Source organism: Zonotrichia leucophrys, chromosome 1A (assembly GCF_028769735.1).
Source record: "Zonotrichia leucophrys gambelii isolate GWCS_2022_RI chromosome 1A, RI_Zleu_2.0, whole genome shotgun sequence".
NCBI classification, from domain to species: domain Eukaryota; kingdom Metazoa; phylum Chordata; class Aves; order Passeriformes; family Passerellidae; genus Zonotrichia; species Zonotrichia leucophrys.
Genome location: NC_088170.1, coordinates 40,000,168 through 40,028,046, shown reverse-complemented (window position 1 = coordinate 40,028,046; position 27,879 = coordinate 40,000,168). Strand labels below are relative to the sequence as shown.

Here is a 27,879-nt window from a genome sequence, read left to right as displayed (position 1 = left end):
CAGATATTTATTAGCTGAACAACATGGTTTTAACTTCTCCCACAAAAATGAAGCAGAATGAAAATAGTGGAGGTAACCAAATATATCAAAGCTTCTTAAGAACATGAGAAGCTGCATCGTTAGCCATGTGGCTGAAGAAAGGAGAGGTAAGCAAAGGAAAGCAGTCAGTATCAAGTCTAAACAGAGCTTTTAAAGGAGGAAAAGTAGCAGATCTTAGCTAGGAAAGCTAGTACAAAAGGCAATAGGAACTGACAGCCATAGTTACTTTGGAAATAAAAGATAATGACTGGAAGCATGAAATGCAGACATAGAAAGGTTGTCACAAAGTCATTTTTGAAGAGTGTATATTATTGGTAGTTTAAATTCTTTTATTTTTCTCTGACTCTCACACTCATGAATGTTCTCTGCTCTTCCTAATCTGCTCAGATTTAAGGCTAAGGTTAGACTGGACTGCCTTCTTAAGGTTTGGCCCTTTTTTCTTTTTCTTTTTCTTTTTCTTTTTTTTTTTTAATATAAATCTAAGAACTTGGTCCCACTCCTGTTTAATTGATATTAAAACTTTCTTGATGGCTTCATCAGTAAAGCATCAAAACTGAGCTCAGAACAAAGACTGGTACAGGTTTACACCATCCTCCTCCTTCAAAAAAAGTGTATCCCACCTCTATAGAAAACTCTGTGTTTCCCTCATGGTCAGATTTGTAGATGTGCTGTACTTAAGGAAAGTCAGATTTTAAATGTCAGTGTTCTGTAGCTTGATTACCTTGAAAACAAGTGCAATAGGTTTTTGTTGGCAGGAAGTTACCCAGGAAAGGGGACACGCCTCAGAGAAAAACAAGAGTGACTAAAAGAGCTATCAGACTGATTTTATACATCTGTTACTTTTTACAAATTCACAGGATGTCTAGGTGGATCTTTCTGATCAACTTCACTCATATTTTCCATCTGTGTTTGCAAGCCAGCATGATTTGGAAGAACAAACCTGTAATGGTCACTGAATTCTGGAAAACATCTAAACTTACCAGTTTGATGGGAATAAATTGATGGCACTGTAGAATTTCCAGAGGGAAACAAATCTATGAAGCAGTGAGCATCTAGAGATACTTTGTCAACTTTTACACACCAGACAAGGGCCACTTTGCTCAACTACAGTGTTTTCTCCTACACTGGTCTTATCCAAGACCAGTGTGGTCTTAAGTTTGTTGCAAACAAACTTTGCTTAAATTTGTTGGCAAACAGCAAGCACTGGGAGATGCCTGCACTTCATCAATCAGGAATAAATGTAGGGACATTTGATTTTTGCATCTGACAAGTAGATAAAAGTGGCAAAAATAATTTTGATGACTAATTTTCAATGCTTTGAGGAGCAGAAAAAAACCTCTTCCAAAGGTTTGACAAGCTGGAGAGAGTGAAACAAGAGGAGTGACAGAGACAAAAAGGTGTTTACTCCATGGAAGGAGTCACATTGCTAAACTCTAACCACAGTGGCTGTAGACAGAAACCACACATGTACAGATCTGGAGAATGTCACAATCTGGTGTTGCTAAGAAGCCTGAGCTCTACTTTTGCAAAACTTGAAACCTTAGTTGTTTCAGTGCAGATTCATAATTAGAATTTCTTTAAAGAGGCGGCTCTGAAGTGGCTTTAATAGATACACCCATACAAAGCAGCAGCTATAAATGCAGATGAGAACTTGAAGTGTTTTCAGGTGTTGTAGCAAGAGGAAGTGGCTCTTTGGAGGCAGGTCTGTAGAAGAAAGTCACTCATGTCTGCGGACTTTGTGCCTCTGAGCAACCTGAAATTTGTCCGCAATTTAAGCACCACGTATTAACACATAACTTCCTTTTCCCTTTATACCAATTCTTTATTGTTCTCCTCCCAAACCAAATGCCACATCCAAACTGTGAGAGTGCGAAATAAAGGTGGAAAGCCATCTTAAGAGATGTGGAAGGAGTGAAAGCAAGTGATGTTTCCCCTGAGGGCTGGGAGGGGTGTGTGTGTCAGAGAACAAGTCAGTGAAATGTGTCCCGGCTAACCTGTCTCAGAAGCAGCCAGGAGCAGATGTTAGGAGGAGAGCAGTCCTTTTCTTACTGAATGGTGTTACTCTTAGCAGAACTACCCAGCTTCTGGCATGGCTGTAAAAAAGGTAAGGCTTAATTGGCTCATTTTCACACATCAAGGTGCAATTCCATCATGCCCTCTTCATCAGCAAAACTGGTTTAAGGTGTTGTCTGTTCTCCCACTAGACATTTGGTTTTAGTGCTGTGACATAGCTTACCACTGCTCCAGCAGTGATGGTGAAGATGTTTAAAAAGTCATATTGTATACTGGATCACTGAAGAACAGCTAAAAAAAGAAGGTCAAGAAAAGAAGATCAGTTCACTGATCTAGTTTATAGGCCCTCAGAGAGATGCATCAGCACAGCTGAGGCTCTGTGATGGGAGATTTTTTTAATTGACTTTGCTGATGGAAAAAATTTAAGAAGGAAATATATGTGCACCCCAAGACAGGGGAGGAAGGGAGGAGCTGTACCTGGCATACTCTAGCATTTAAAACACTTATTCTATTTTTCACCTCTCCCCAACCCACCACCCACACAGTTCCATGTGAACAACCTACTGAACTCCTGCTCTCTCATTGTAGTTCTTGCTTCAACTTTAGTAAAAGAGGAACATGTTTTTACTTTCTCAATATATTAATGACAATATCTGCTGCTGAAAACCAAACCATTTACATACATGTGGTCACTTGGGATACCATTCAGAGGCACACTTCTTTAACACTGTACTGCAATAAGTGTATTTATCACATGCCAAAGTCCCTTCTTTCAATAAGATGCAGATTACACCATCCTGTAGAAAGGACCCTACTGGAGAAGCGGATGATCCAACAGCTGTGCTCTGAAGTCACGAAATATCCTCAGAAACACACCTAGATGAAAACTGTCTGAGGCAAAGGAAAAGTCTTCTTGGTGCTTGTGAGTTCCTCCAGTCCCTGAGATGAGATTACAACTCCATTTGGCATGGTTACAGACACCACATTCCTGATCTGACATAGTAAGAATAATGGCCCAGAGCTCTTTATATCCAAGAGGTACCTCTGCCATTTAAATGGAACCACAGTGCTAAGCAACAGACATTTTTTTAGTTCATTATATCCTCTTCCAAACTGTGTTTCCTCTAGCCCTGTTCTCTTGCTGCTCACTGCATTCTAGTCAGCTTTAAACACTAGTGGAGGTAACCAAATATATCAAACATCCAACACTAGTATGCAAAAGGACCAAAATGAATACAAGCTATCCAGCAAAAGAATCTTTGTCCTAAAACTCAGTTTTAGAACTCAGGAATCTGAGTTTCCTGCCTTGGGCCTACCCAGACTTGTCCTAAATGCCAGCAGAAAACATCCTGTTACCTGCCTCAAAAAAAGCACAGCAAATGTTGGATTTTGTTTTTTTTGGTTGGTTGGTTTAGTTTGGTGAGGTATTTTTCTGAAGAAAACAATTTTCACAGCATCTGTTAAACCTTAGCTCCTTCAGTGATATTTCAGCAAGTACAAAAATTTAGGCTTGTCTGCCCTGGCCTCACAGTTCCCCAGTTCAACAATTGCAAAAGAGCCTTTATTAACATCTCAAATACCTCCTTTTCCTTCTCTCCTTCTCAAAGGGGTAAGAAATGCTTCAGATTCCTGAGTTCAGAAGGGCTTGGGGGCATTCCTCTTAGCAGAGGATAAGTTGAAAGGAGAATAGCATCCTGCCCTGCTGTCACACTGCACCTGTCATGCTTATGACAAGCCCGGCTTGGGTGAGGTATTGATAAGGAAAATACACTTTAAAAAGACTGACAAATCCATCTAAACACTGTTTAATTCACTCTGATAAGGTAGGGCTGTGGAGAGCTTTTTGTCACCTTTGCTTCTCTTTTCCTTCTGTAGGTCTCAGGCTGGGCCATGTTTTCACAGAACCAAGAATTCAGTAGCAGAGTGATTGTGTTATAACAAAACCAGGACTTGGTTCAGAGAACACGTAAGAAAGACAGCATTTAACTACGTCACAAAATTTATTCATTGTTTTAATTGCTTTTCAGCACCAGCCACCTTTAATGGACCTTTAAACAAAAGGCATCTAGCTGAATGTTCACTTCCCTCTTCCAGGCTGAATTTAGTCACCCTTTTTTTTAACACCCTTCTTACAAAGAACCAAAAAAGCACCCCTACTTTCAGCTTGCTGCCTTTCCTGGGGTTACTGTGTGAGATTCTTCTCCATTAATGGTGCCTCTCAGTTTATCCCATGTCCGCTGTTTGTTTTTGGGCTCAGCCTGCTACAGTAATCAAGGCCAAATATTTGCTCAAATGAAGTAGCCCTGTGGTTCTCATTCCAGGAAACTGGCTGAGGACAAAGTGAAACTAGCTTGAAATTCTCTAGTATGCCCAAGAGATGTTAAGAGCAAGGGATTTTTCCAGTGCTGTAGAAAGTCATCCAAATTCCCACTGTAGCTCTGTTGTGGGAACTGCAGGGGAACTAACTCGTTTATAGCCTACCCCAATTAAAGACACCACTTTTATCTGCCAGAAACCAAAGTTGGTCCAGTCAAAACCAAACTTTGGGATCATTTTGTCAGGCTACAACCAGAATGGAGACCCAATGTGAAGTTACCCAAACGTTCATACTCCCTCTTCTGCAAGGATGAAGTCCACATTTTTCTGATAAGAGGAGGCTACATCCTTAGTGCTTGCAACTCGGTGGCAGGTCTTATAAACACACCCCCAGATTCTCAGCATAACATATTGCAAGCTCTGTGCATCTGGAGCCAGTGCATGCTTTGCTGAACAACCCCCCTTTCATTTCTGCCAAGATTCCCTCCCACATTTAGGACTTTTTTCCTGCTCCCTTGAGAGCCTCTTCAATTCTCCCAGCTCCTCCTGCTTTCTTCTGTAAGCACAGACTGTTCTGTATGGCTTTGCTGGTCTGCTCTGCCTTTGGGAGCATATGGACATTTTGGGCAGGAAGCCGGGCACAAAGATCTGTGCACTACCCTTTTCCTGAACTCCAGTTTGGGACAGGGGGATGCACCAGAAGAGTTCACTGTCAGTGAACTGACAGTGCTGACACAGAAAATTCACCAGGACTTCCTGAGGCATTAGCTTTGTAGGATGTGAGAAATTGCCAACACAGATATATGAGGTGCCATCACTGTGGGAAGCCTCCTTTCAGATGAGGTGAAGATGAGCTCCATTTAACACAGTCACCTTCTCTCCCATTTATCAGATAATCATTTCCTGGGATTACTCTGGAACAAAGAAAACAACTCACTAGGCATCCTGTGTGCTTTTATAACACACGGATTCTGGTCAAAAATCAATAACTCACTGAGGAGTAGCAGGCTTCTGAGCTGCCCAGGCTAGCACCTGCTACCAAGAGACAGGAAAGGAATCAAACCCACAGGAACAGAGGTGCCCAGGGACTTCTGGAGTTCCTTCAGGTGAGGTAGCAACTGGTGTTAGGCCAAGATGTAAGAAGCCTTGCAAACACTGCTGCCTTCTTGTACTGCACTGGTCCCAGGGAAAAAAAAACAAAGCAAAGCAAAACAAAACAACAACCAAAGAAAGGATGTTAAAAGGTTTTCTGTGGAAGAGAATATTATGAATATTATTTGGACTTTGAGTTATAAACCCAAGCATGACACAGACCTAAAACACAAAATAAGGTAGCACTGCTCTCTTCTATCTAATGGGGTAAGTCTTTCAACCTGTGGTAAATCCTGTCCTCTCCCTCCTTAACTTTTCTGTTTGTACATAAAGTTAAATCATCCTTAAGCCTCTTACTGCTCTACCACTCTCCTGATTACAGCTGCATCTAACACTGAGCTTGAAACACACACCTATGCCTAAGTTTGCAGCTAATTGTGAGACACTGCAGAGGCCTGTAATTCTTTGCCTCTTTATAGAGGAATGCACATGTATAAAAGCCTTTTGAATTTTCATAAGCTGTCCCTTAGATGTGGGATAGCAAAATAAAAAAAGATGAAAACAAGATGCTCACCCAATGATTCAGCTTTCCTGCAAAGTTTCTTCAACCAGCCATCATAACCCTGAAAATAATCACCCCAGCCCATTTTTCCTGTGGGCTAAAAACACATCAGCAATGAGGATCATAATTTAAGGGTTTTTTGTTGCTACTAGGAACTAATAAGAAAGAGCTTTGCATTACATGGAGAAAAAGGATCACATGCAGAAAAAGAAAGCGAGTATGTGTATGTTTGGTATTGTTGGGTTTTGGTTTTTGAGGATTTCATTTAGACCTTTTTTTTTTTTTTAGTTTAAGGAATGCTAAATCAGGTTTAGCTTTGCTAGGGGACATACCAGCTGTCTCCAAGCTCTTTTTATGATGATCTCTCTTGTACTTTAATTGAAAAAGCAGGGTGTGGAAGTTTCAACAAAGGCTCCCCTTTGTAGTGTGTTAATTAGGCACAGGAGTTAACAAAACCCCTCAGTTATAAACAGTTACCTTTCCCCAGGCTTACTTTCATTTTCCTGCTATTGCATTCTTACTAATTTTCTATTAGGTTTCCAGAGTGGACAAGACTAATTTCTGAAATTAGTTTTCTAATTAGCAAGGAAAAAAAAAATCCAAACCAAACCCAAGCAGGAAAATAAGTAAAGGAGGAGGGAAAATACCACTGTAATTAAAAGCACTTAAAGATGCATATTTTTTGTGCTTCTTCAGGATACAAGAGACCAAGGTCTTTTAAGTTCAGTGTAAAGTCCCCTCTAAAACTGAAAATGGAAGTGATTCCGGGTGTAAATGCCTGGGCATGAGAAAGACTGTGATCGGAATTTGTGTGCCCTAAAATGATTGCTACCCTCACCCCTCCAGGAGGAGGAAAGAGAGGAAAGTGAGAATGGCTGCAGTTTCTCCAGACATCTCCTTGCGTGCCGGGGTCCCGGCTGGCTGCTCAGCATGTGCTCCAAGTCGGGACACACAACAGCTGGGAAGGGAGCGGCCCCTGCCCTCCTCCCTGTTGGCGGTGACCTCACCCATTGGCACCGCTGTGCCCAGGGCAGCGCCAGCCACCCAGGCACTGGAGCCCTCCTCCTCCTCCTCCTCCTCCTCCTCCTCCTCCCCCCTCTGCCTCCTGCCGAGGGAAGGAGCAAGTCCCAGGGGCTCGGGGCCCTGCTGCCTCAAAGAGAGGCAGTCCCGATGATGGAAAACTGTACTATAAGAATGACTGCCATCTTAACACCAAACGTTTTTCACCCTGTGTTAGCATGCAACCTTTCACGCTGCTGCTCTCTAATCTTGTTTTCTGATTAATTTCTGGAGAAAGGTCGAGCAAGGCATGTGAATCCATGGTATTGGAAGAAGCAAGTCATGATTCAGTCTCCGGTCAGCGCCACACTTCTCTTGTTGCCTCTGATAGTGCTGTTTGCCCAACACCTTTACAACATGGAAGGCACCACATATTCAAAGTTGCCTTTGAGTCCAAGGAGCTGCCCAGAAAACAGGGGAGTAACATTTCTGTGGGACTGGGGAAATAGTAGCTCTGCCTATATTCCCAATGGAGGCTGCGTATCCCATCCTGCCAGCAGACCTGGAAAAGACTGTCTAGGGGGAAACTCATAATTCTTAGTGGCAGCTTCCCAAGCACAGCAGTTCTTATTGGGAACTTGCCTCTCTTCCCTGGAAGAGACTGCAGATAACCTAGGGAAGATAGGCATTCCGACCTTTATTGCTGCACATCACACCACTCTTCCCTTCTCCCTGTATTGCAGCAGCACAGACTGACTCTGAAGCCAAGGTCAGCTCTTGCTACTTTCCCCAAAGAGCTTTAAAGCTCAGACAGACCAGGAAAGCTCAGTGTGAGAGCATGCTGAGAAGTGAAGGAAGGCTGGGTGTGGCCTCAGTGCCTGCAGCAGGTCTCAGGCAGGCCGTGTGTACAGGTCCTACCCTGAGTGACCAGGCAGGAGGGAGCTGAGGACCCCATGGCAGCACAGAGCTCCTGCACGTACATGGAAAATGTTTAAATGCTCTACTTGGGGCCCACAGGAAACTTTTGAGAAACGTGTGCTGGGCCTAAGACAGGAACCAAGAAAGTCAGTGTTTAAAATATGCACTGACAATGAATTGCTTCATTACTTAGAGAAAAATTGAGAAGGGGGGAAGGGATAAAACTCAACCACATTAGGAAACAGGCAAATAACTGTCTGACACCAGGTCTCCTGATTGCTGGTCTAAGACTTTGCTGCTGCTCAGCCCACAGTGTCTCACTCATCATGATCTCCTTCCAGGAGATATCAAGGTCTTCTCTGCATTTAGGTATGGATCCCGCACTCTGGAAAAGAAACAAACAAAAACATAGGGCAGCTTGCCATTTTTGCTAAGTGTCTTATTTTGCCCTCATTTACTGTTTTGTGTTCTCCTCCAACACCATACCCTGTTCATACACCCAAAACTGAAGAAGGAAAGCGACACCCTTCAAACCAAGGAAACTTTTGGCCCATGAGCTGCTGGAGAAAGACACAGAGTGGACCACAGTCCCTCGTCTGCAGCACTTTGTAAAACAATTGAACAGTCCCAGGCTCAGGAGGAGACTTTCTACAAAAACCAAGGCAAGGAGTCGTGCAGGGCAGAGCACCTGGAGAAACTGAATCTCATGACCTGGACTTGCACATCCATGTGAGAGACATGGGAAACACCGCCTTTCTGGAGCTGGAGTGGGGAGGGGAGCTCTGGAAGCTGCAGGCAGGAAGAGCCTGACTTGGGAAGAGCGAAGCAGGTAACAATCACACAACTGTTTATGGCTTTTTTTCCTTGTGACAATCGCAGCCTTATAAGGGCAAGAGCGCTCCAGTAGGGGCAGAGCTGCGGAGGTGGAGCCTCCAGGGGCACTCCTGATGTTTGCTCCCAGGCTATCTGCCTGCCCAAGCCGCTGACCTCGTTCCCGGGAAAAACCCTGGGAACCCTTGCTGAATCCAGCTGTTCAAATTTCAAACTACAAAACGCCTCGGCTGCCCTCCCCTTCTCCCCATACCTCCTACTAGCTGGAGCTGTGGAGAAGCAGAGACGTCTGCTTTTGTAATATCGTGGGTATCAGGGAGGTGGGAGAGTGCCCCCACTGCCGACGTGGGAAACATATTCTCATCTGGTTGTGACAGTACTGAGAACCGGAAGAAAAAAGAAAGAAAAAAAAGAAAAAACAAACAACCCTCCCCATGGACCCCCCCAGCCTTGCTCATTGGACACAAGGGAGTGTGTGAAAGGCTGCAGCTGGAAAATCTGGTGCACAAACTCATTTGCAGATCCTTTTGCCCATGGATGTGCTTCAAGAGCCCCCCAGTAACTTTGGCTGAGCTTCCAGTATGTGTGTTGGGTTCTTACACATTTCAACCCTGTCCAGTCCACCCAGCTGAACTATGCTGGAAATGGTTTGCAAATAAAACTGAACATAAACATGCTGAAAATGTCACTGTCATCAGATAAGGTTGCTATGCACATGAAATTCCTGACACGAGTTCACTAAACCAAGGACATGAAAAGTTAAGCCACATGCCTATGTTGCCTGGGATGGGAGGAGGATATGGTGAATGTGGATTCAGGCTGTAACTTTATTTTTTAGCCTTCTACCAGCACATAGCCATCACTCTGGTGTGATTCAATTTCTCCCAACAGGAGGGGGAAAAGAAAATAAAATAGATTGTTAGAGCACCCACCTCCCTCTGTGAATACTGGTATGATTTGGGAAGGAGCAGGAGGCAAGGGTTAGCCATGCCACTGGGAGCTGTAGTAGGCTGGTTTTCCAGAGGGAAAAGCACACACTGACAAAGCCAGGCCTCAGCAGCCTTCACCAAAACCAGTCCTGTTTAGCACTGCAGGAGGTAGTTAATCTCTGCATTATGAAACAGGCACTAAGAGCTTCCTCTATGGTACACTTCTCATAACTGGGGCTGTATTTGACTTGCAGAAATGCCTGGGCTAGATGCTCCTACATGGACTTACCAGTTCTCAGTCACCCCAATTTGCAGAAGTGCCAGATGTAATGACCTTCCCTACTGAGCTGTTATAGATCTCACACCACATATTTTAAGAGAGGGGCAGGAGCCCTCTCCTAAGCCTATCACTCAGTCACTCTTTATCTGCCTTCTCTTCTCAAGAAAGATGAGCTGTGCACACTTTGCCCTGGGATGAGCAACATGGGTTATATTAACCTGCAAAAGTGGAACATCATGTTCTCCTCACCCTCTCAAGGGTCAGGGTTGGGGTTTGATGACTGTGTAAAGCCAACCCAAGTCTGAGCAGTCTCTGAAGGAGGGTTATTCCCCTCCCTCCTCTGATCTTAACACTCCCACTGCCAATTTCGGATGACAGCCAGCTGATTCAGCTGGAAATAACCCTGAATCAAAAGAAAGACAGACGTTTCAAGTGTGATAATTTTCTTGGTACATTTGACTACGTGCCTGCTACAGAGGTGCTGAAAATGCACAGTCATGAGCAGCCAGACCCACAAACTGCTCTGAAACTATGAGGGAATTGAAGCTCAGTAGAGGCCAGAAAGCCTCCTTTTCAGGGATCTTCTGAATTAATTGAATTCGGCTGTATGGCTGGTCAGAGGTCTTCTTATGGCATCCCGCAGGCAAGTGGTTGCAATCAGTATCTGAATTAAAGAATGCCTACTATCAAATATGTCCCATTACCAAAATCACAGCATTATTTAGCATAAGAGGTAATTTTGGAGATCTCCAGGTCAACCATCTGCTTGGAGGAGGACCAGCCTTAAAGTTAGATCAGGGTGCTTAGGGCCATATGCAACTGCGATTTGAAAAACTCAGAGGATGGCAAATCCACCATCTTTTCCCTCTTGTCATTCCACTGAGCACATTTGGCAATGTGGCTTTACCTCCCACATAAACCCCACTTGGGTAGTAGAAGTCAGTGGTTAGACAGTCCCCCTTGTGAGCTTTCTTGTCCCTTTGCAAACCAGCCCAGCTCCCTCAGACTCTGCCTGTGTGTCAGATGGTCCAGCTCCCTTGGGCAACTTCATACTTCTGCCCTGGAGCTGCTCCAGTTTGTCAGTGTCCCTCTTGCAAATGTGCGGGACCATCCTGAAGCATCCTGAGGAGGGAGGGCAGGTGTCTCTGCCTGCTTGTAGAAGCTTGAGTCTTTGAGTGTCAGTGTTGGGGTGTGCCTGCACAGCACCAGCATTTGTCCGTGTACGTACACAGCATCACAGGGCAGCTGTGCATTTGCCTCTTGGTAAATATTGACTCAGGAGTTTAGGTCATAAAAATGGGTGCAAATTCACTCAAGGCCCTGGAGCTGTGGTGGTTTTTGTAAGCAGAGCTTTCCTGCAGGTGTGCTGTGTGAATGCCGTCCACACTGAGTCCCAGGGATGTCTGTGCGTGGTCCTCCTGTAGCAGCTCTGCACCTTAGCAGGCACAGATCCTCCTTCCCATTATTGTTGGAGAAGATGTTTACAGTCAGGTTTAAATCTGGTCAGGTAGCTTCTTGATTACTCATTTCTCAGCTATTACTCTGCTTCAGTAACCCTGAAGCTCAGGGAGACAGGGTGTACCAGTCAGTAGCCACGTCTGGAAGACAACAGAAATCATTTTCTGCTCTGGTGATGTTGCCAGAGGGCAACACACCTCTGCTGTGATGTCATGAGCATGAGGCACAGCCTTCAAAGCATTAAAAAAAACACCCATTACTGAGGGGGCCAACAGGTGTTTTTGAAGGAGGAAAGTGAAAAAGGGACACCTCAAAACTTTTATCTGCTTGCTGTCTTGGGGTATGGTAGGCAAAATGTGTAACTGTGAATCAGCAGTGCCTTTTGAAATATTGGGATTGTGGCTAAATGAGCAATCCCTCTGGTGCCTTCATAAGTCTTGGTAATGTGGTGTTGGTGGACAGGGCAGGGTAGAGCCAAGGCTGGGCCAGTGACTGCCCCAAGCTACAGAGGCAGCAGCAGCAGCAGCAGAAGAAAGCCCTGAGGTGCTGGTTTTTAGCTGGCCACATCGACTCCTCATTTTACTACATGAACTACATCAAGTCTCTGTCATAAGGAGCTTTGGTGCTGCAGCTCTGGGTGCTTGGATGCCTGACACAGAAGGAAAAAGGGTGTTGGGTAAAGAACTCCTTGGTGTTAATCTCCAGGCTGGAGCTGTAGTCTTACATAGAAGAGGAAAGGAAGCAATGTAGTTTGCTATGGGGAATGGAGATGTAAATCTAGGCTAACAGAGGGTGAGGTGCTCAAAGGTCTGACCCAGATCAGAGCCAGGCAAAGTTTGTTCCCCGGCTATAGAAAATTATTACAGAAATGCAATAAAACAAGGTTTTACTATAAGTCAAGGGCAATATTCACCAGCTGTTTATGTCACCCAGCTCCCTTTATTCTGAAATAATTTAAGGACTGCTTAGGTGACATGAGGAAAAGATATTCAGGTCAGATTTGAAAGGCAGAATTTGTTTCAGGGATCAACATCTCCTTTTGAGACCCTTTTGTGAATACCAAAAAGCAAGGCAGAGAGGTGAAATACAAACTCAGCTGATCTTCCCTATCAGCTCCACATCTGGATCTGCAGAATCCAGCTGGGATGCCCTGGGATGTGTTGGGACAAGAAGCTGTGTCTGCACCACAGCATCACATGTTAGAAGGCCCAAAATACGTGCACAGCCACCATGAGCCATGGACCTTGTGCTCTGCCCAGGCCAGGGTGGCCAGTCCTGCCCAGCTTGGCAGCCTGGAGAACCTCACCAAGGCTTATGTGGTTCTGTGCCCTCCTCCCTCCCCAAACGTACCCCTAAGGCCAGGTTTTCCTGCTTCACCCCAAAGGCTTATTTTTCTTATTTTAAAACAAACAGAGTTGTGTCTGTTTTGATTTCTAGAAGAAGGTTAGAGGGAGGTCAGAGCTGACATCTGGGCTGGAGATAACATTCCCGTCTAATTAGCAAGCCCTGGATAATGAGGGCCTTCCTGTCCCATCCCCCTGCCCTGATGTGCGAAAGGACAGCCAGCTCAGGCTGGTGCAGAAATGGGGCAAGAGAACACCCTGTAGGGCAGCATTTCATCTTCTGGTGTCTCCAGCCCAAGCTCCTGGGCTGCTGATAGGTGCCCGTGGGCGATGGCTTGAGGCCGCTCCTCCTCCATCTTTATGAGGACACCATCATTTATGAGGTGCTCAGCGTCTGCAGATTCTTCCCAAGGCAAAGGCCATGGCTTTCCAGAGTGCCAACGGTGCTGCCATTCACCTCTCTGCAAAGCAGGGTTTATGGATTTAGACACCCTGGGTACTGCCTGTGCTGCTGTGTGTGTGGCAGGAGAAGGCACTGGCAGACACAATATTGGTGGGAGACAGACGAGATGTGCACAGTGAGATTCCTGAAGCATGGCTGGGCTATCTGCTGCTCTCCCCTCAGCGCAGGGAGCTGTACATTGGCAGCTCCATCCCTGCTCTCAGGAACTGGGTCATTTATCAGGGCAGTGCAGCCCGCTGGGCTGACACGATGCAGCTGTTTGTGCACAGCAGTCCCGCAAAGAGGAAGCGGCCACAGCCAGAGCCAGCTTTGGCTGGGATGCTGGGCTGGGGGGAAAAAGGGGCAGAAGTGCTGGGGAGACCCAGTTTGTGAGGCTCCTGCAATCTGCAGACACAGCCCCTGCAGCAGGACAGGGAGATGCTGGAATAAGGCCTGACTCAGCTGACAGAAGCTCCTCAGCTGAATCACCCCGAATGCCGTGCCTTCCCTGCAGCTCCCCCGCTGCGGGCTGCCGGCGCTCTTGCAAAACCCTGGGACATGACAGGCACGGGCAAACGTGGCAGGGCTGAACTGCAGCCAGGAGCTCTCCAGGTGAGAATACACAGTGGGCACACCTGATCCTTGGAAAACCCCGGCTGACACCCCTTTAGCAGAGCCGGTGACACACCAGCCTCCTTGCCTTGTCAGCTCCATGGCAGAGGGATTTGCTGCCAGCAGCCTCAGATTCCGCCCTCAGCGGAAATGCCACAGCCTGTTGATTCCTTGGAGGGGACGTGACCATCATTCCTGGCCTCAGTATAAAACCCCAGGGAGGGAAGGAAAAAGGAGGCAGGGAAACAGGGCTTGGGATGTAACAGTGGCAGACCTTAGCCATCATGACCCCAGCTGCAAGCTAGAGAAACAAGGCTGGGAACAGTGCCCTTGGGTCAGTCATGTGCTGCTGGCCACCACAGGCTGGACACAGTGTCACAGGGAGGCACAGCATTGTGGGGGAGCGGCAGAACAGGGAGATGACAGCAGCCTAAGGAGTTTGCTTGCAGACATGGCCACATGGTGCCAGTTTCTGTGCTGGAGGCTCCAATGAGACCAGCAGTGATGGGTCCTCATGTTCCTGCATCCTTTCATCTCAAGGATGCTGCCAGCTTCTGCCTTCGTGTGCGATGCCAGACAGATTAAGAAAACCCCAAACGTGCTTCCTCCTGAGAGCTGCCAAAAAACTGAGAACAGAACTTGATCCCAAGGTCAGGGAAAGGGGAACAAGAACTAAACAGGGTTCAGACAGGTACAAGGGGGTTGGAGCGCTGGGCAACCGCACAGTTTAGCATGAGAAATGCAGTAGTAGGTGTGATAGCAACAACTTTTAGTCTTTCCTGAGCTCTGTGAAAAGTTTCCATGCTCTTGCCAGGATTTTAAGATGAAGCCCATGGGACCTGCCTGGCTGGGAAGGGGAAGCTGGATCTCCTCAGGTAGCGAGCTGAAATAGCTTAGGCTGAAGGATCAGCCCCTTGAGAACAGACCTGGCAAGCAAGAAGGAAGAATGTGGGGTTTTTTTCTTGTAGCTTCCTGCCAAAAACTGGCATAGCCATAAACACAAGTGCTGAACAATAAGGTCTCCTGCCCCAGCAGCTGCTAAAGCTGTCACCTGGGAAGCTTCCTGCAATCAGCCAGTGGTAGGACAAAAAGGAGCTCCCACATGCTTTCCTGCAATTTGTCATATGTCTGATCTCTGTTCTGCTCCGTGCCTGTCATCCTCCCTTCCCCCAGAGCCATCTCACGCTCCAACAGGAGGATGTGATTATGAAGACCAACCTCTGGCTCATTGTTCAGCCTTGCTTCTCCAAACAGCAAGAAGTGCTTCTCTTTATGGCTTCTGAGTCACCCTATAGCCTCTCCTCAGAAAGTATCTCCCTTGGGCTGGTTCTGCAGGCACTGGGTGGATTTCCCTGGTGCCTCAGAGATCCACAGCCCTCTGCAGATCCTCTCTGCCTGCCACGTGTTGAAGCTCCAGGGCTTACGGTGACCGGAGTTGGCAGGAGACTGCCACTGGCTTCCTTTTCAAATCACTGCACCTTTCCAAGGCGTTAATCTCTGGGTCTGAATAGTGCCATGCTGGATCTCTCCTCACGGGTAAGTATTTTTAGAAAGTTTGAGCTCAGACTATGCAGTCACTTCTGAGCTATGCCAGGACTAAAAGAAAACAACCACTTCTGCCTGAACAATACCAGCACAGAACAAAAAGCTACTGTAAATGAGGTTTTGCGGCATCACTCAAAACTAGCCAAGCTTTGAAAGATGAAACTTGCAGTCAAAAAAAAAAGAAAGAAAAAGGTTCCTAATGAACAAGTGAACAGAAAGGGCTTTGACAGTTTACTTAAAAAGCCGGATTAAAGCAAAACGATGTTATATAAATACCAGCGGGCATGCCGGAGCTTGCATCACTCCTTCTCCATCCCGTCTGCTGTGACAGCCAGAGCCAGGGCTGGGTTTGTTACCTGCTGCTGCCTGTGCCATGGCCCCGCGGGTAAAGCCACCTGCAGGGAAAGGAGCCCGCGGCTACGGGCGCTGCCTGCGGGGAAGCGTTATTGCCTCACCATGGAGCAAGACAGCAGCCCCGGGGCACAGCTCCTCTCCTTCCCAAGGCCATGGAGCTCCATGTGCGGAGCCTGCCAGGACAAACACCCTCTCACTGACAGCTGTGTGGGGCTGCCATGGAGGAGCTGCAGCCACGCGGGTGACCAGAGGTCACCATCTCTGGAAAACACCGAAATCTCTGATGGATGCTGTACCCCCTGGATGACTTGAAGTCAGTGTTTCTGAGGACTCTCACTGCAAAAATTTCCTGTTTTGCAGGAAGTTGCTCAACCACTTGTCCACTCGTAAGAGAGATTGAGCCAGAGTGCCTTTAGCAGCAGAATGAAAGAAGCATGGAGGGGCTCAGAACGGTACAGGGAGCTCAGCTTTGCCTTGGGTGGGAGCAGGCTGGCCCCTGTCCTTTTCTGTCAACAGCTGCAGCTGCTGGGGACACCTGTGAGTCACAAAAACTCCTGGCACTCTTCACAACAGAGAACCAGAGTATGGGAGTAGATAAACATGTATGTATATACACATACACCTGTAGGGACCTACCTTATTTCATGCAGGCCATGGGGAGAACCCATCCATTTTAGTGCATTTTTATTGTGACTTTTGGATCATGAGAGCCTAGGAAGTCAATGTGAGGTGGGAAACTGGGTGCTGCCCTGTCGCCTGCAGCTTCCAGCTGTCCTCCACCCTCAGGACAAGAGCGGCTCCAATGTCCCCCTCTGGCCTCTCCTTGTAGGCTGTTTCCCTGTCTCACTTCCCACCCTTGGGCAAGGCACCCTTTGCCACCAGGAAGGCAGCCACAGGGTTTCTCCTCACTCCATTCCCACTGGGATCTGGGCTGACCCATTTTCAGTCTATCCCTGTAGGCCTCTTGTTTTCACCCATTTGGCTCCTCTGGTCTAAGACATTCAGGGTTTCCCCTGCTGCTCCTGCCTCCATCCTTCCCTGGCTGTAGAATGCACAGAGGGAGAAAGCAACCAGGCATGCTCAGCACAGCCTCTGCCTCCAGACTGCATCTAGCCTGGGACTACCACTTTCCTGAGAGCTGCAGTCTTTGGTTTTTGCCTACAAAAGGTTTTAAGGGAAAAAGTGTTGCCGAAGTTACAGAGCTGCTGAGGCAGAGAAACCACAAAGCTCACACAGGTACCCCACATCCTTGAAAAAAACAGGACATGGCAGAACACCACCCTTACGTGGTGATGGACAGTGTCCTGATTTAGACTGGGACAGGGTGAATTTTCTTCCTAGCAGCCAGTGCAGTGCTGTGTGTTGGATTTAGTATGAGAATAATACTGATAACATACCAATGCTCTACTTCTTTCTAAACAGAGCTTACTTTAAAGCAAGGACTTTTCAGTTCCCTATGTTCTGCCAGTGAGGAGCTACACAAGAAGCTGAGAAGAAGTGTGGCCAATAGAGCTGATATAAACCGGTGGAGTTATCTGGAAGGAGCCAGTCACTGAACAGGCTGGGCATCAATCAGCCAAATGGTGAGAAATTATATTGTGTATCACTTGTTTCTCTTGTGTTTTCTTTCTTTTTGTAGTTTCCCTTTTCATTACAAGTATTTTTACATTATTCTTACATTTTACTTTATTCAAATTATTAAACTGTTCGTGTCTCAACTTTTGGTTTTGCCTTTTTTCCCCCGATTCTCCTTCCCATCCCACCAGGAGAGGTGTGAGTAAGCAGCTGCCTGGTACTTAGTTGTCAGCTGGGGTTAAACCACTGCTTGAGCCTGGGTGTGTTGCAGGGGCAGGTAAGGAGGACAAGAGACTGTGTAACAGGTGATCTAGGCTGGTTTTGGCTTGGAAATGAAGCCTATGGTAGCTTTATCTTATCTTTTTATTGACTAGACTATTGCAGCTACTGTTATTCTTTAACTTGCAGGAAAGTCACAGCAAACACCTGCCACCATTTAAGCTCTGAACAACACAGAGCTTAACATTGCTGCTAACAGCCTTGCAGGGCTGGAGAATTTAACTGCTGATTCTGTCTCAATTCTATAATTACTTGGATGAGAAAAATGAGGTGTGTGAGGGGAAGCTCAGAGTGATTAACAAACTGTTTGGGCCAACAGCCTGGCTGGGCTGGTGAAAGGCCCTGCCTAAGGCAGTGTCAGTGGGGGCCATTTCCCTGTTGACATGGAGCTGGTCTTTGTTTTCTTCTTTGCACAGGAGCAATCTTATTTGTTGATAAAGCAAAGGATTTACTAGTGAGGCTGCCAAGGTCAGACCTCACTGGAAACAAACTGGCCCAAACTATCCCCTTCAGAGGATCATATATACACAGCCCACTGTGTGCCGCAAGCCAAGCAACCTGAGTTTTCCATCCTCTACCAGCCCTAGACGCTGGTCTTGGCATAGCACCTCTAGTAGAGAAGACAGCAAAGCTCTCCCTCCCTCCTTGCAGATATTCACTGAGCCAGAGCAGCTGGAGATGAACTCGGAGTTCAGCAGCCAGGCACAAACATCTTGGGGAAAGGAGCAGCTGTGTTAGGGCTTGATACAAAGTGTAAAGCCAACAGAAATGAATGGAAAACCTTTGCTTGCCTGGAATCAGGCACCTTGGACAAGGCTGTGAGGACAGAGGCACTGTGCCTGACCCTTGGCGTTGGCTTCAAAACATGCATGGGGAAGAGACGTGGGCTTAGCTGAGTGTTGCTCCCCTTGGGAAGGCACTGATTGCCATGTACTCAAAATAGAAACAAGGAACATTAAGAGCTGAGAAAGCTGCTGTGAAATAGACAGGCTTGGGTAGGAGAGAGCAAATGCTTGACAGATCAGAGGAGGATTCAAAGTGCTTAACTCCAAAAGGGAAAACAAACTTCATCCTCACTGGAGAAACATTCTCCCAGCTGACATGGAAAAAACAACTACTGCTGAGGAATTACCCAGTGCTTCAGCTCCCTTCAATTGGAAAAGGCCAACATCACATTCAGGTGCCATGAAAATTGCTGTGCAGCCCCTCTTTAACCACTACATAAATACACTGCTGGCACTGCTTCCTGCTTGCACCTCCTGTTATTAACACCGCTGTGGGAATCCCTGAAGCCTTCTCCAGCAGTTGGCAAACAGGGAGCTGAATTAAAAACCTGGCAAAGAAAATATCCTTCTGCTCTGAGTCCTGTCCTGTGGTAGAAACCTTGCAGGCTACTTGAGGAATCTCAAGCTGTCCCCAAACCTTTCCTCCTACTGTCCACCTGTTACACTGTTCTGAAGGATTCCCACTAGGCATCAAGTACGTGGGTCTTCAGCATTTATCTCAAAGAAACAGTTGTGGCTTTCCCATAATGCACCCTAAAATGTGCTGGCACTTTAACAGCTGAGTGACACTTTAGCTCTGCTTTTCCTTAGAAGGAAGCAATAAAATAACTATTTTGTACTGCCCCTTAATTACACAATGCAAAGTCACTGTGTTTTTTCCTGTTCTGTAGGATGGTAAGGCAAGAAAGTTCATTATTCTTGGGTATGTGACGCTGTTCCCCTACTTTTCCTGCTTGTGCAGGAAAATGGAGAGTCTTTACTAGAATTGTTTACAGAGCAGGAACACTGAAACTGCAGGGGAAATTGCCCAGCCTGAAACCCAAGGAGGTCAGGAGCAGCACAGCCTCTGTGATCTCTGGAATAAAATGAAATGCCAGTTTTTATTGATTCTAACTGCCCAACAGTTCTTTACCAGATTACATTCAAGTGACATCACCTCTAGTAGCGTGCCAGCGGTGAGGTCAGCCCAGCCCCAGTGGGAGGCACCCACCTCAAGAGACCGGTACCACCTTGTGCTGTGGCCTGGCTCCAGGGGAACAGAAGCAGGTGGGAGCAGTGATGCCAGCCAGCTGCACTGCAGTTGCAGCAGGACTTGGATCACCACTCCCCTGGTTCCTTCAAAAGTCATAAATTGTTACTGCAGAGCTGCAGAAAAAAAATTACCTGGCTGCTCATATACCAGGGAGGTAAAATGGAGCAATGCCAAAGCAGATTTAAGACTGACTGAAGGAAACAGAAGCTGTGGTTAAAAAAAAAAAAAAAAAAAAAAAAAAGGGAGCTTGTACATAGTTATTAAGCATTTACAATGTTCTCATGCAGCTTAGATAAGCAAGCTGGAATTAAACAGTACAGTAATCATCAGTGCTGGTGCTGTGCTCTGCCTGCAAGCTCAGGAAGAGGCTGGGAGCACTCCGAAGCCAGGTTGACAGGAAACAGGTGTGTATGTATGTGAGGAGGAGGAGGAAGAGGTTAGAAGGGCTGAAGGCTGCTCAGACAGAAGCCTACAGCTGGTACCCTTAGTCCAAAGGTCAGGGCAATTAAAGTCAAAAGGCTGCCTTCTGGCCGGGTGTGGCCACACTGAATTATTCACGACAGGGAGAGGGAGGCTCTCAGCTCCACAGACAGGGAGGGGTGAGAAAAGCACAGGGGGAGGGAGCACAGCTCAGGTTCCCTGAGTGCAAGGAGCAGCTGTTCTGTGCATGAGAGGTGAGTCCTCCTCTGGCCCCCTGCATCCAGCAGCACACAAAGGGGGTCCTACTGAAAGTCCCATGGAAGGAATACCCTATTTTGTTTTCAGCACATTACCTTTTAGTAGAGATCAAGTCATAACCTGCACACACCCAACTCATCATTAGAAACTGTGCTGCTGATACTCCCAACTCACCTCTCTGCACAGATTTGTGAGAATGAAGTTTTATTCTCCTGGCTAGACAGCAGTGACTGATAAAAGTTCTCTACTGCTGCAGACAAACAAAAGGAGATCTATAAAATACTTCTCCCCTATTTTCTCTTATTAAATTATGGTGGGAGCCCATGGATTTGTGGAGGCGTTGTACCTGTCCCATCAAGACAAGGACAGAGGAAGAAAGAGACAGGTTTCACAGAGGCAGAGGCATTCTCAGCTTTAAAGGAACCCACCCAGGGCAGGTATGTACCATCATCTTGCAGGGAGCAGCTGCCCTCTGCTCTGGGCTATCAGATGTGAGGCAAAGACAAAAACATTCCTCCTCTTAACTCAGCAGCAGCAGCAGCTCTGCACGTCAGCTCTTGGCTGATAAACACAGGCTCCTAATTCCAGCCACATTCCCCATTTTGAGAATAAGCAGCCCTGCTCCTCAGTGCCCTTTGCAACTACTGCTGCTCATGAGAAGGGGGAGAAGGAGGGAAGGGTTACAACATTTTCCATCTCCTAAAAACATCAAAACAGAAGAAACCCCCGGGTTGTACAGGGCAGGCAATTGACCTGCCCACATCTCTCCCAGGCAAGGAATGCACAACATGGACGTGTCCAGAGGCAGGGGTACAGCCACCCTTTTACTTCAGGCTCCAATGAGTTTCTTGAGGAACGCCTCCAGCTGATCCTCGTCCTTTATGCCCACAAATTTATCCACAACGTCTCCGTTCTTCATAGCCAGCACAGTTGGTACTGCTGACACCTGGGGCAAGAGAAACAGGGAGACAGGTGAGCACAGCCTGCAGGAAGCCACCTGCCCCTGGTCTCCCAGTGAAGTGTAAGGACGTGGCTACAAGGGAGCTGAGCACACACTCCTCTAGGGTAAGATGTCCACTGGCAAAACAGGCCAGCTGAGCTCTGTGTTCCCCCTCTCTGCACTGACTTACACCACTCTACTGGAGATAAGGCTGAGCTGCTTTTGAGTTTAAATAAGACCCAAATGTTTAAAGACAAAACCACAATTAATACAAAAACCATCTCCAGTAAAAAAGCTTCTTCTCCTCCTTCCCTTTTGTCCTCTCATAAACAAACACACCTAGGACACATCTTAGACATAATGACCTTTGGACATTTTATGGCCAGAGTAGCATGAGACTGGACCTGTGCTCTTCTCCAGACAGGACTGGAGCTCTAACCCTAACCCACCCCACCATTGCACAGGCAGATTTCCTGCTCATATTATGGCAATGACAATCCCCTCCAAGCCTTCTTCCTTTCCCCAGTTCTGTTTTCAGTTGTTTAACTGGTCACAAACCAGTGGTCATTCAGTGCAGATCCCTGATGATGAGGTAAGAAGTGAAAAAGTCCCTCTGACCAGAGCTAGCAGGCAGCTGTGCTGCTCTGGGCGCTGCTTTTTTAGCTCAGAACAAAGATTGCTGGGAATTATCCAAGAGAACAGTGTTGGAAATGACAACATTCCCCAGGGACTTGCTGGTTGACTGGTGACAGCAGAAACCCCAGGGACATGACTGAAAGAAGGAGCAACCAGAGCTTGGAGAGCTACAGCAATGGAAGATCTGATCACATTTCTGACCCCACAGCTTATCTCTGCAAAGTTTTCCCCCCAAAACACATCCTGTCCTTATCTTGCCCGCTGACTCTTCTCCAGCCTGCAGGGCCTTCCCGTATGCACTGCCAGCCCTGCTGCCAACAGAGATCTGTAAATCCCTCTGGAAACCCATCAGAGGGCTGGCTTTTCTTCCAATGGGAGCCTGAGATGAAAGGGACATTTTGTCTTCCCTTCCCACCCGGTCCCAGCTGGGCAGTCCAGTGTGGCTCCCCACAGTGTCCTTCAGGGCTTGTGCAGTCTCGTCTGAAGGGATGGGAGTGCTGGGGCTGCTCAATGCACAATCTTCAGCTCCTCCTAGTGACTGCAGGGAGCAGATCCAGAGGGCTTGGGCCCCAGCACCGCCGATGGTGCCAACATGTTCCCTTGTGATTTTGTGAGAGAAAAAAGATGCACTGCACTCAGCTGCTCCGTCCCTGAGAAGGCAAACCTCCACTGAGCCTCCCTCTGCTTTGCACAGTGGGTTAATATCCAGCAGAGTTGCTCCAATCCTATCCAAAAAAACAAGAGCTCGCCCCTGTTAGGGCTGGGGTGAGGAACAGGCAAAACTCCTGGAAGCTCTAGTGAGAAGCAGCCAACACCATGTTGCCAGGCCCTGCAGGCTGACCAGTGCACCCACGAGTTTCACATGGCCTTGATTCCTCTGTCTCTTTCCCTCTTTGTGCAGGGGAGCAAATCCAAAGAAAGAGTGGAAGGTCTGGGTCTGGTGCTGCAGAGCCAGATGAGAACTGAGGGCACAGAGCAACTTTCCTCTGCTCAGAAAACACGATGTTTTTGTCAGCTTCCTTCCTGCCAGCTGCAGTAAGGGCAGCCTATTAATGGAGCATGTACTTTGTTTTGCTGGTTGAAAAGCAAATATCATGGGAATTTCTAGAATGCAAAGTTGAGGGCACTTTTTCTTTTTTTGGGTCCCATCTGCACTGAACCTAAACCAACTTTACTCCTCCCTGAAGAGCATTTCTATAGAAAAAATCAGTCTGCTTTTGATTAGTGTTGACCACAGATAAATAAATAAACATGCCCATCCAGGTTATTTGTGGCAACACCCATACCAAGGGAATTCTCTCCCATCTGAAACTTTTATACAAGCTCAGATGCCACACAACAGAGCAGAGGGAAGTATTTCACCCAGGCCTCTGAGTGAGCAGGTAACAGGATGGAGCTCCACTGATGAATGACCACCTCTGTACCCAGTGGCTCTCCTGAGCTGCCCACCCACAGTGGCCACAGAAGGGGCTGCCCTTTCCTGGTTACCACACACAGAGGCAACTGGCTAAGGCAAGAGATGAATCTGAAGAATTTTAAGAGACTGCAGATAAACAAAAGTATTTCTTCTCCCTTTCTGCTCTTGGGGCGAGAGGTCAGGATCTGGCTGGAGCAGTGGAGAAAGGCCACAACCAGAGATGAAAGGTATTTGATAAAACAGGGAGTCCCCAGAGAAAACACTTTTGTGCTGGGCATAACCGGACAGGGAAGGGCACAGGGGACATTCCTAGTTGCAGGAAATGCATCCGTGCTTTGTGCTAAGCTGGGATGGCTAAGAGCCAAGGGCTTGTATGAAGGAATGTGCCAGCATTCCTCAGCTCTTCCAGGGGGCCTCCCCCTCCCACTGCCTCCCTCTGCACCCAGGAGGCTGCTCAAGAGGACATTGTGCAAGCAGGCAGCAAGCTGGGGGTGCGTGTGTGTGTGTGGGCAGGGGAATAAACATGGATGAAGTGAGACTTCCTGGCAGCTAGTGAAGGAGTTGTGGGGGTGGCATGGACACTGAAAACCCCAAACAAAGACTTCCTCAGCGTGCAGACATCTGATTCCCTAAAGAATGACTTTAAAATAAATGTTTTCTGGTTCCCTCTAAACACCACCTGTGGTTTTCCTGATCTCTCACAAACACTCTGGTCCCTCTTTGATCTCAACTTACTGCCTTCCCATCAGCCCTTACACTTCTCCTTACATGGTAACTTCCCAGAAGATGAAGCAAAACCAAGCACATGCTCAGCACATGAATAAAACTTCTGCCTCAGAAAGGATGCTCCAAACTTTGAAGATCTGAGCACAAAATTCTCCCACCCCCCTACCTGTTTGCAGCTATGGTACATGCAGACAGTCTAAGGACAGTGTTTTAGCCACAGGGATAATGGCCAAGACAAGACACACACGCATCACTCCAAAAGTGGAGGAGGGCTTCTTGCAAAACAAAAACTTCACCATGTTTATAAATAAGGTTCCTGAATGAACTGCTAGCTGACCCTTCCCTGCAGCCTCAGTCCTACCTGCACACAAACACACACAGCAAGCAGTGCTCCCTCAGCACCCGTGGGGAGAGGACACCCAGCACATTATCAAAGCTGCACAACTTCGGGCTTTCAGCCTCTTTTCACAGACCTTTCTCTGCATGCACACACCCTGCTTGTCGTTTTCCACTCACCTGAGATTATCCTCTTGTAATCTCAGCTCATTCTATCTACTGGAAGGTTTGGAACAATACATGACTTGAGCTAATAATCTCTATTCTCTTCTCCTTAGCATGGTTGCTACCAGAGCTTTCCCTGCATCTGTTAGGATTTACACACTTTCAGATCATCACTAAAAACACCTCATCCTCTTCAACTTCTCACCAGCACCCTCTGAGCTATGCAGGGTTTTGGGTTTGCAGCAGCCAGCCTGCTCAGGAGCCAGCAGCCACCTTCCTTGGCCTGGGATGTATCTGCCAGCACGCCTCCACCCTGGAGAGCACCCTGGAGGCTCTCATGCTGAGCTTGTGGGAACTGCAAATCATGCCTGTGGCCACCAGCCATGGGGGCACTCCACCACAGCACAGCAGAAAGGTCTCCCTGGGGAAAGGGTGGGAGGGAACAAGCTGTTCCCGCTTCCGTCTGCTTCTGGCTCAGCAGGGTGCAGGAACGGCATCTTCTCCAGGCTCAATAAATTGACAGCTTGCTCAGGAGATAGTTCACACTTTTCAGGGCGGTTTGAGGAGCTTGCTGTGCTAGTTGTCACCCTGGGAGCAGGACTTAATCTGCAGAGGGGGAGCAGATCCATCTGCATGATACCTAAGTGAAAATGAGGCATGTTTTTCCCCTGTAAAACATAACAGCAGGATGCCCAAACTTCATGGGCAGAGTGGTTGTTTGCAAGGAGAGACAACAGAGGCAAGCATGGCCCTCAGAGGAGCTTTTTTGTTTCTTAAACTACCTAACTACTGTCAGAGGGCACAAATAAATGAATCATGTAAACTAAAGGCATGGCCTTCTCCAGTCATTCTGCTTCTTCCTGGGAGAAAGGCAGCACAGGGAACACACCCAGCAGTAATGTCAGACACTACTGTAAGCAGCAAGGTCCTCCCCTTTCAAGAGCAGGACGTGTGCTCCTGTTATTTTTTCTGACCTGGCTTCTACCTGTCCAAACAAAACTCACTGTGTCTCCTTGTGCTGCAGCTTAAGGATGGGGATATTATGACCCAGCTCAAGATACTGAACAAGGAAGAGAAAGAGAGGACAGGCTGGCTGCACAAAGAACCATGTTCAGTAGCACAGCAGAGTGGGGTTTGTAACTTCAGGATCTTGCCCTGCACCTGAGCACCCCAGCTGGCAGCAAAATGCCATGTGTACTCCAGGCTCCTCGAAGCCAGGGAAGTGTTTACACTCACAGCCACTTGCAAGGCCTAGAGACACCTCCCTGCAGAATCAGAGGTGGGGATGCTGGGCACGACCAGCAGAGCTGGAGCAGAGCCAAGCAGCAAAATCCACCTACTGACAAGTGACCCAATGGATCAGGAACCTGTAGGCTCTGGGCTTCCCCTCCCCTCCGGTGCTGCTGCTGTGCAGGCAGTTCTCCTCAGGGAGGCACCTCTGCACTGCCAGCCAAACAAAGTGTTGCTCTTCCACCTCCTACCTCGTACTCGATGGCGAGGTCTGTGTGATCGTCAATGTCCACCTTGGCCATCAGCACCTTCCCCTCCTGCTTGGCCACCAGCTTCTCTAATCTGGGCCCGAGGATCTTGCAGGGACCACACCACCTGATGGAGCAGGAAAAGAGAGGGCACATTAGGAGAGGCAGGTGCAGCCATAGAAGGCATGCTGGAACACCAGTGCCTTTGCCACCACTGCTGTTCCACTCAAGAGCCAGCCTGGAAATACAATTCCCAAACCACGGCTTAGAAAAACACTTCTCTCACAAAGGAGCTGTCAAAGGTTAAGGAAGCTCTGCGTCCAGCTTCAGGCTTCAATTAATTGTCCTCTCCTCCCTGGATGATCCCAACTAGTGCTCACTGTGTTTGTCAGTTGGTTTATTTAGAGCAGAAGATTTCTGGCTGCTTTGTGTTCTCTTTGCACCAAATCAGGTGTAACAGGCTCACATAACAGTAAATGGAGGACTATGAAAATACATGAAAAACTCAAAGATAATCAGTTAATATTGTTAATTATCTTAATCAGTTAAGATAATTGTTAATAGAGCAGATAGCATCTAGGAATAGTTTTACTGGCAGGTGGATCACAGCATTTTTATTGATGACAAATGCTGTCATTGGTGTCACATGGCTGTTATTAACACATAAAAACATTTGCTATAAAGAGCCTCAAACCCATGCAGCTTTAAGAAACATGGAATGATACACCATAACAATGGTGAGGCATAGCAAGTGCAGAGCTCCCCGAGGACATTGCATCCATGAAGCCAAATAGGGTAGATATCAGAGCTTTTTCCTGAGGAATCTTTTGTAGGATGATGCAACACTGGGGCTGGGCTGACACCTGGAAGGTGCAGCTGTGCCACCCTGGGGAATGCCCTCCTGGCACTCCTCTTTGACACTGCTGCAGGGTGTAGCTGTGAAGGGAATCTTCATGGATTGAGCCTGACGAGCAGAAGCACCTTTCAACACTGGACTCCACAGCCTGGGAAGCCCTCAGGCATGCTCCTACGTGGTGAGCCCGGAGTGCCACCACATCAGGAAAGTCACGGGGACACACCTGCACGGGTGGTGGTGGAGAGGGGTGCAAGAGCCACGAGTGGAACTTACTGCGCATGGAAGTCCACCACAACGGGCTTGGGGCTGTTCACCACCCGGTCCTGGAAGTCGCTGCCATCCTGCACGTTGAAAGTGTTCCTGCGGCCGGCCGAGGTGCCGAAGGCCCTGCCGTGGGATGGCAGGGGCCCCCGCGTGGGGAGCGCCAGCAGCCGCTGGAGCGCCAGCCTCTGGGCCATCTGTGGGGAGAGTGGTTGGTGGGGCGGGTGCACCCCACGGCTGGTCCCACTGCAGCAGCGCCCCGATCCCGCCCCCAGGCAGAAGTTTATGGGGTATGACGGGATTGCTTCCTGCCCCCTGCCCAGCCCCCCCCGCTCTGCGGCTGCAGCCCAACGGGCACGGGGCTGCCGGCTGGAGCCCGCCTGCTCCCCGTTCACAGGGAGACAGCCCCAGGCACAGACTCCCCGTTTCTCTCAGCCCTGCGGAGCAGGGCTGCCCCCACGGCCCGTTCCCCCACACCCACAGGGCAGAGCCAGGCCCGCTCCGACACCGCGGGGCTCCGTCAGCCCTTGTGCAACAGGTGGCACAGGGCCCCAACGCTGTGGGGGAGAACGGCCCCAGAGGCCGGTGCCCCGTTGCTCCCCGCGCCCGAGGGCGGGAGGGCCCCGCTGCACCAGCCGGGCCCGCGGCCCGCCCGCACCTTCGCGGCGCGGAGGTGACCGGACACACCGAGCTGACCCGCACACACCGAGCTCCCGCCCGCCTGCGCCGATTGGCCGCTGCCGCCGGAAGGCTCTACGGACG

At 48.2% G+C, this 27,879-nt stretch overlaps 1 protein-coding gene across 3 annotated transcripts; it reads right to left on the bottom strand.

Annotated features, from left to right (window-relative positions):
- Positions 1–19,446: 19,446 nt before the first annotated feature.
- On the bottom strand, positions 19,447–27,857 carry TXN2 (thioredoxin 2). 3 transcript variants are annotated; one of them, XM_064702475.1, is made up of 4 exons: positions 27,776–27,857; positions 27,130–27,314; positions 26,004–26,127; positions 19,447–21,248 (listed from the first exon to the last, which is right to left on the bottom strand). In XM_064702475.1, exons 2-4 carry the CDS (start codon positions 27,312–27,314, stop codon positions 21,132–21,134), a joined length of 426 nt encoding a protein of 141 aa, XP_064558545.1. In that variant the 5' UTR covers positions 27,776–27,857; the 3' UTR covers positions 19,447–21,131. The 3 variants fall into 3 exon arrangements, with proteins under 3 accessions (XP_064558545.1, XP_064558547.1, XP_064558546.1); XM_064702477.1 differs by having other exon boundaries at positions 27,805–27,826; XM_064702476.1 differs by lacking the exon at positions 27,776–27,857 and adding an exon at positions 27,599–27,769.
- Between the last annotated feature and the right edge of the window lie 22 nt (positions 27,858–27,879).

Coding starts and splice junctions, on each gene's coding strand:
- TXN2 (XM_064702475.1), bottom strand. CDS start 27,314: ATGGCCCAGAGGCTGGCGCTCCAGCGGCTGCTGGCGCTCCCCACGCGG. Junction 26,128..27,129: donor GTGGTGGACTTCCATGCGCA/GTAAGTTCCACT, acceptor CTGCTCCATCAG/GTGGTGTGGTCCCTGCAAGA. Junction 21,249..26,003: donor ACCTCGCCATCGAGTACGAG/GTAGGAGGTGGA, acceptor CTCTTGCCCCAG/GTGTCAGCAGTACCAACTGT.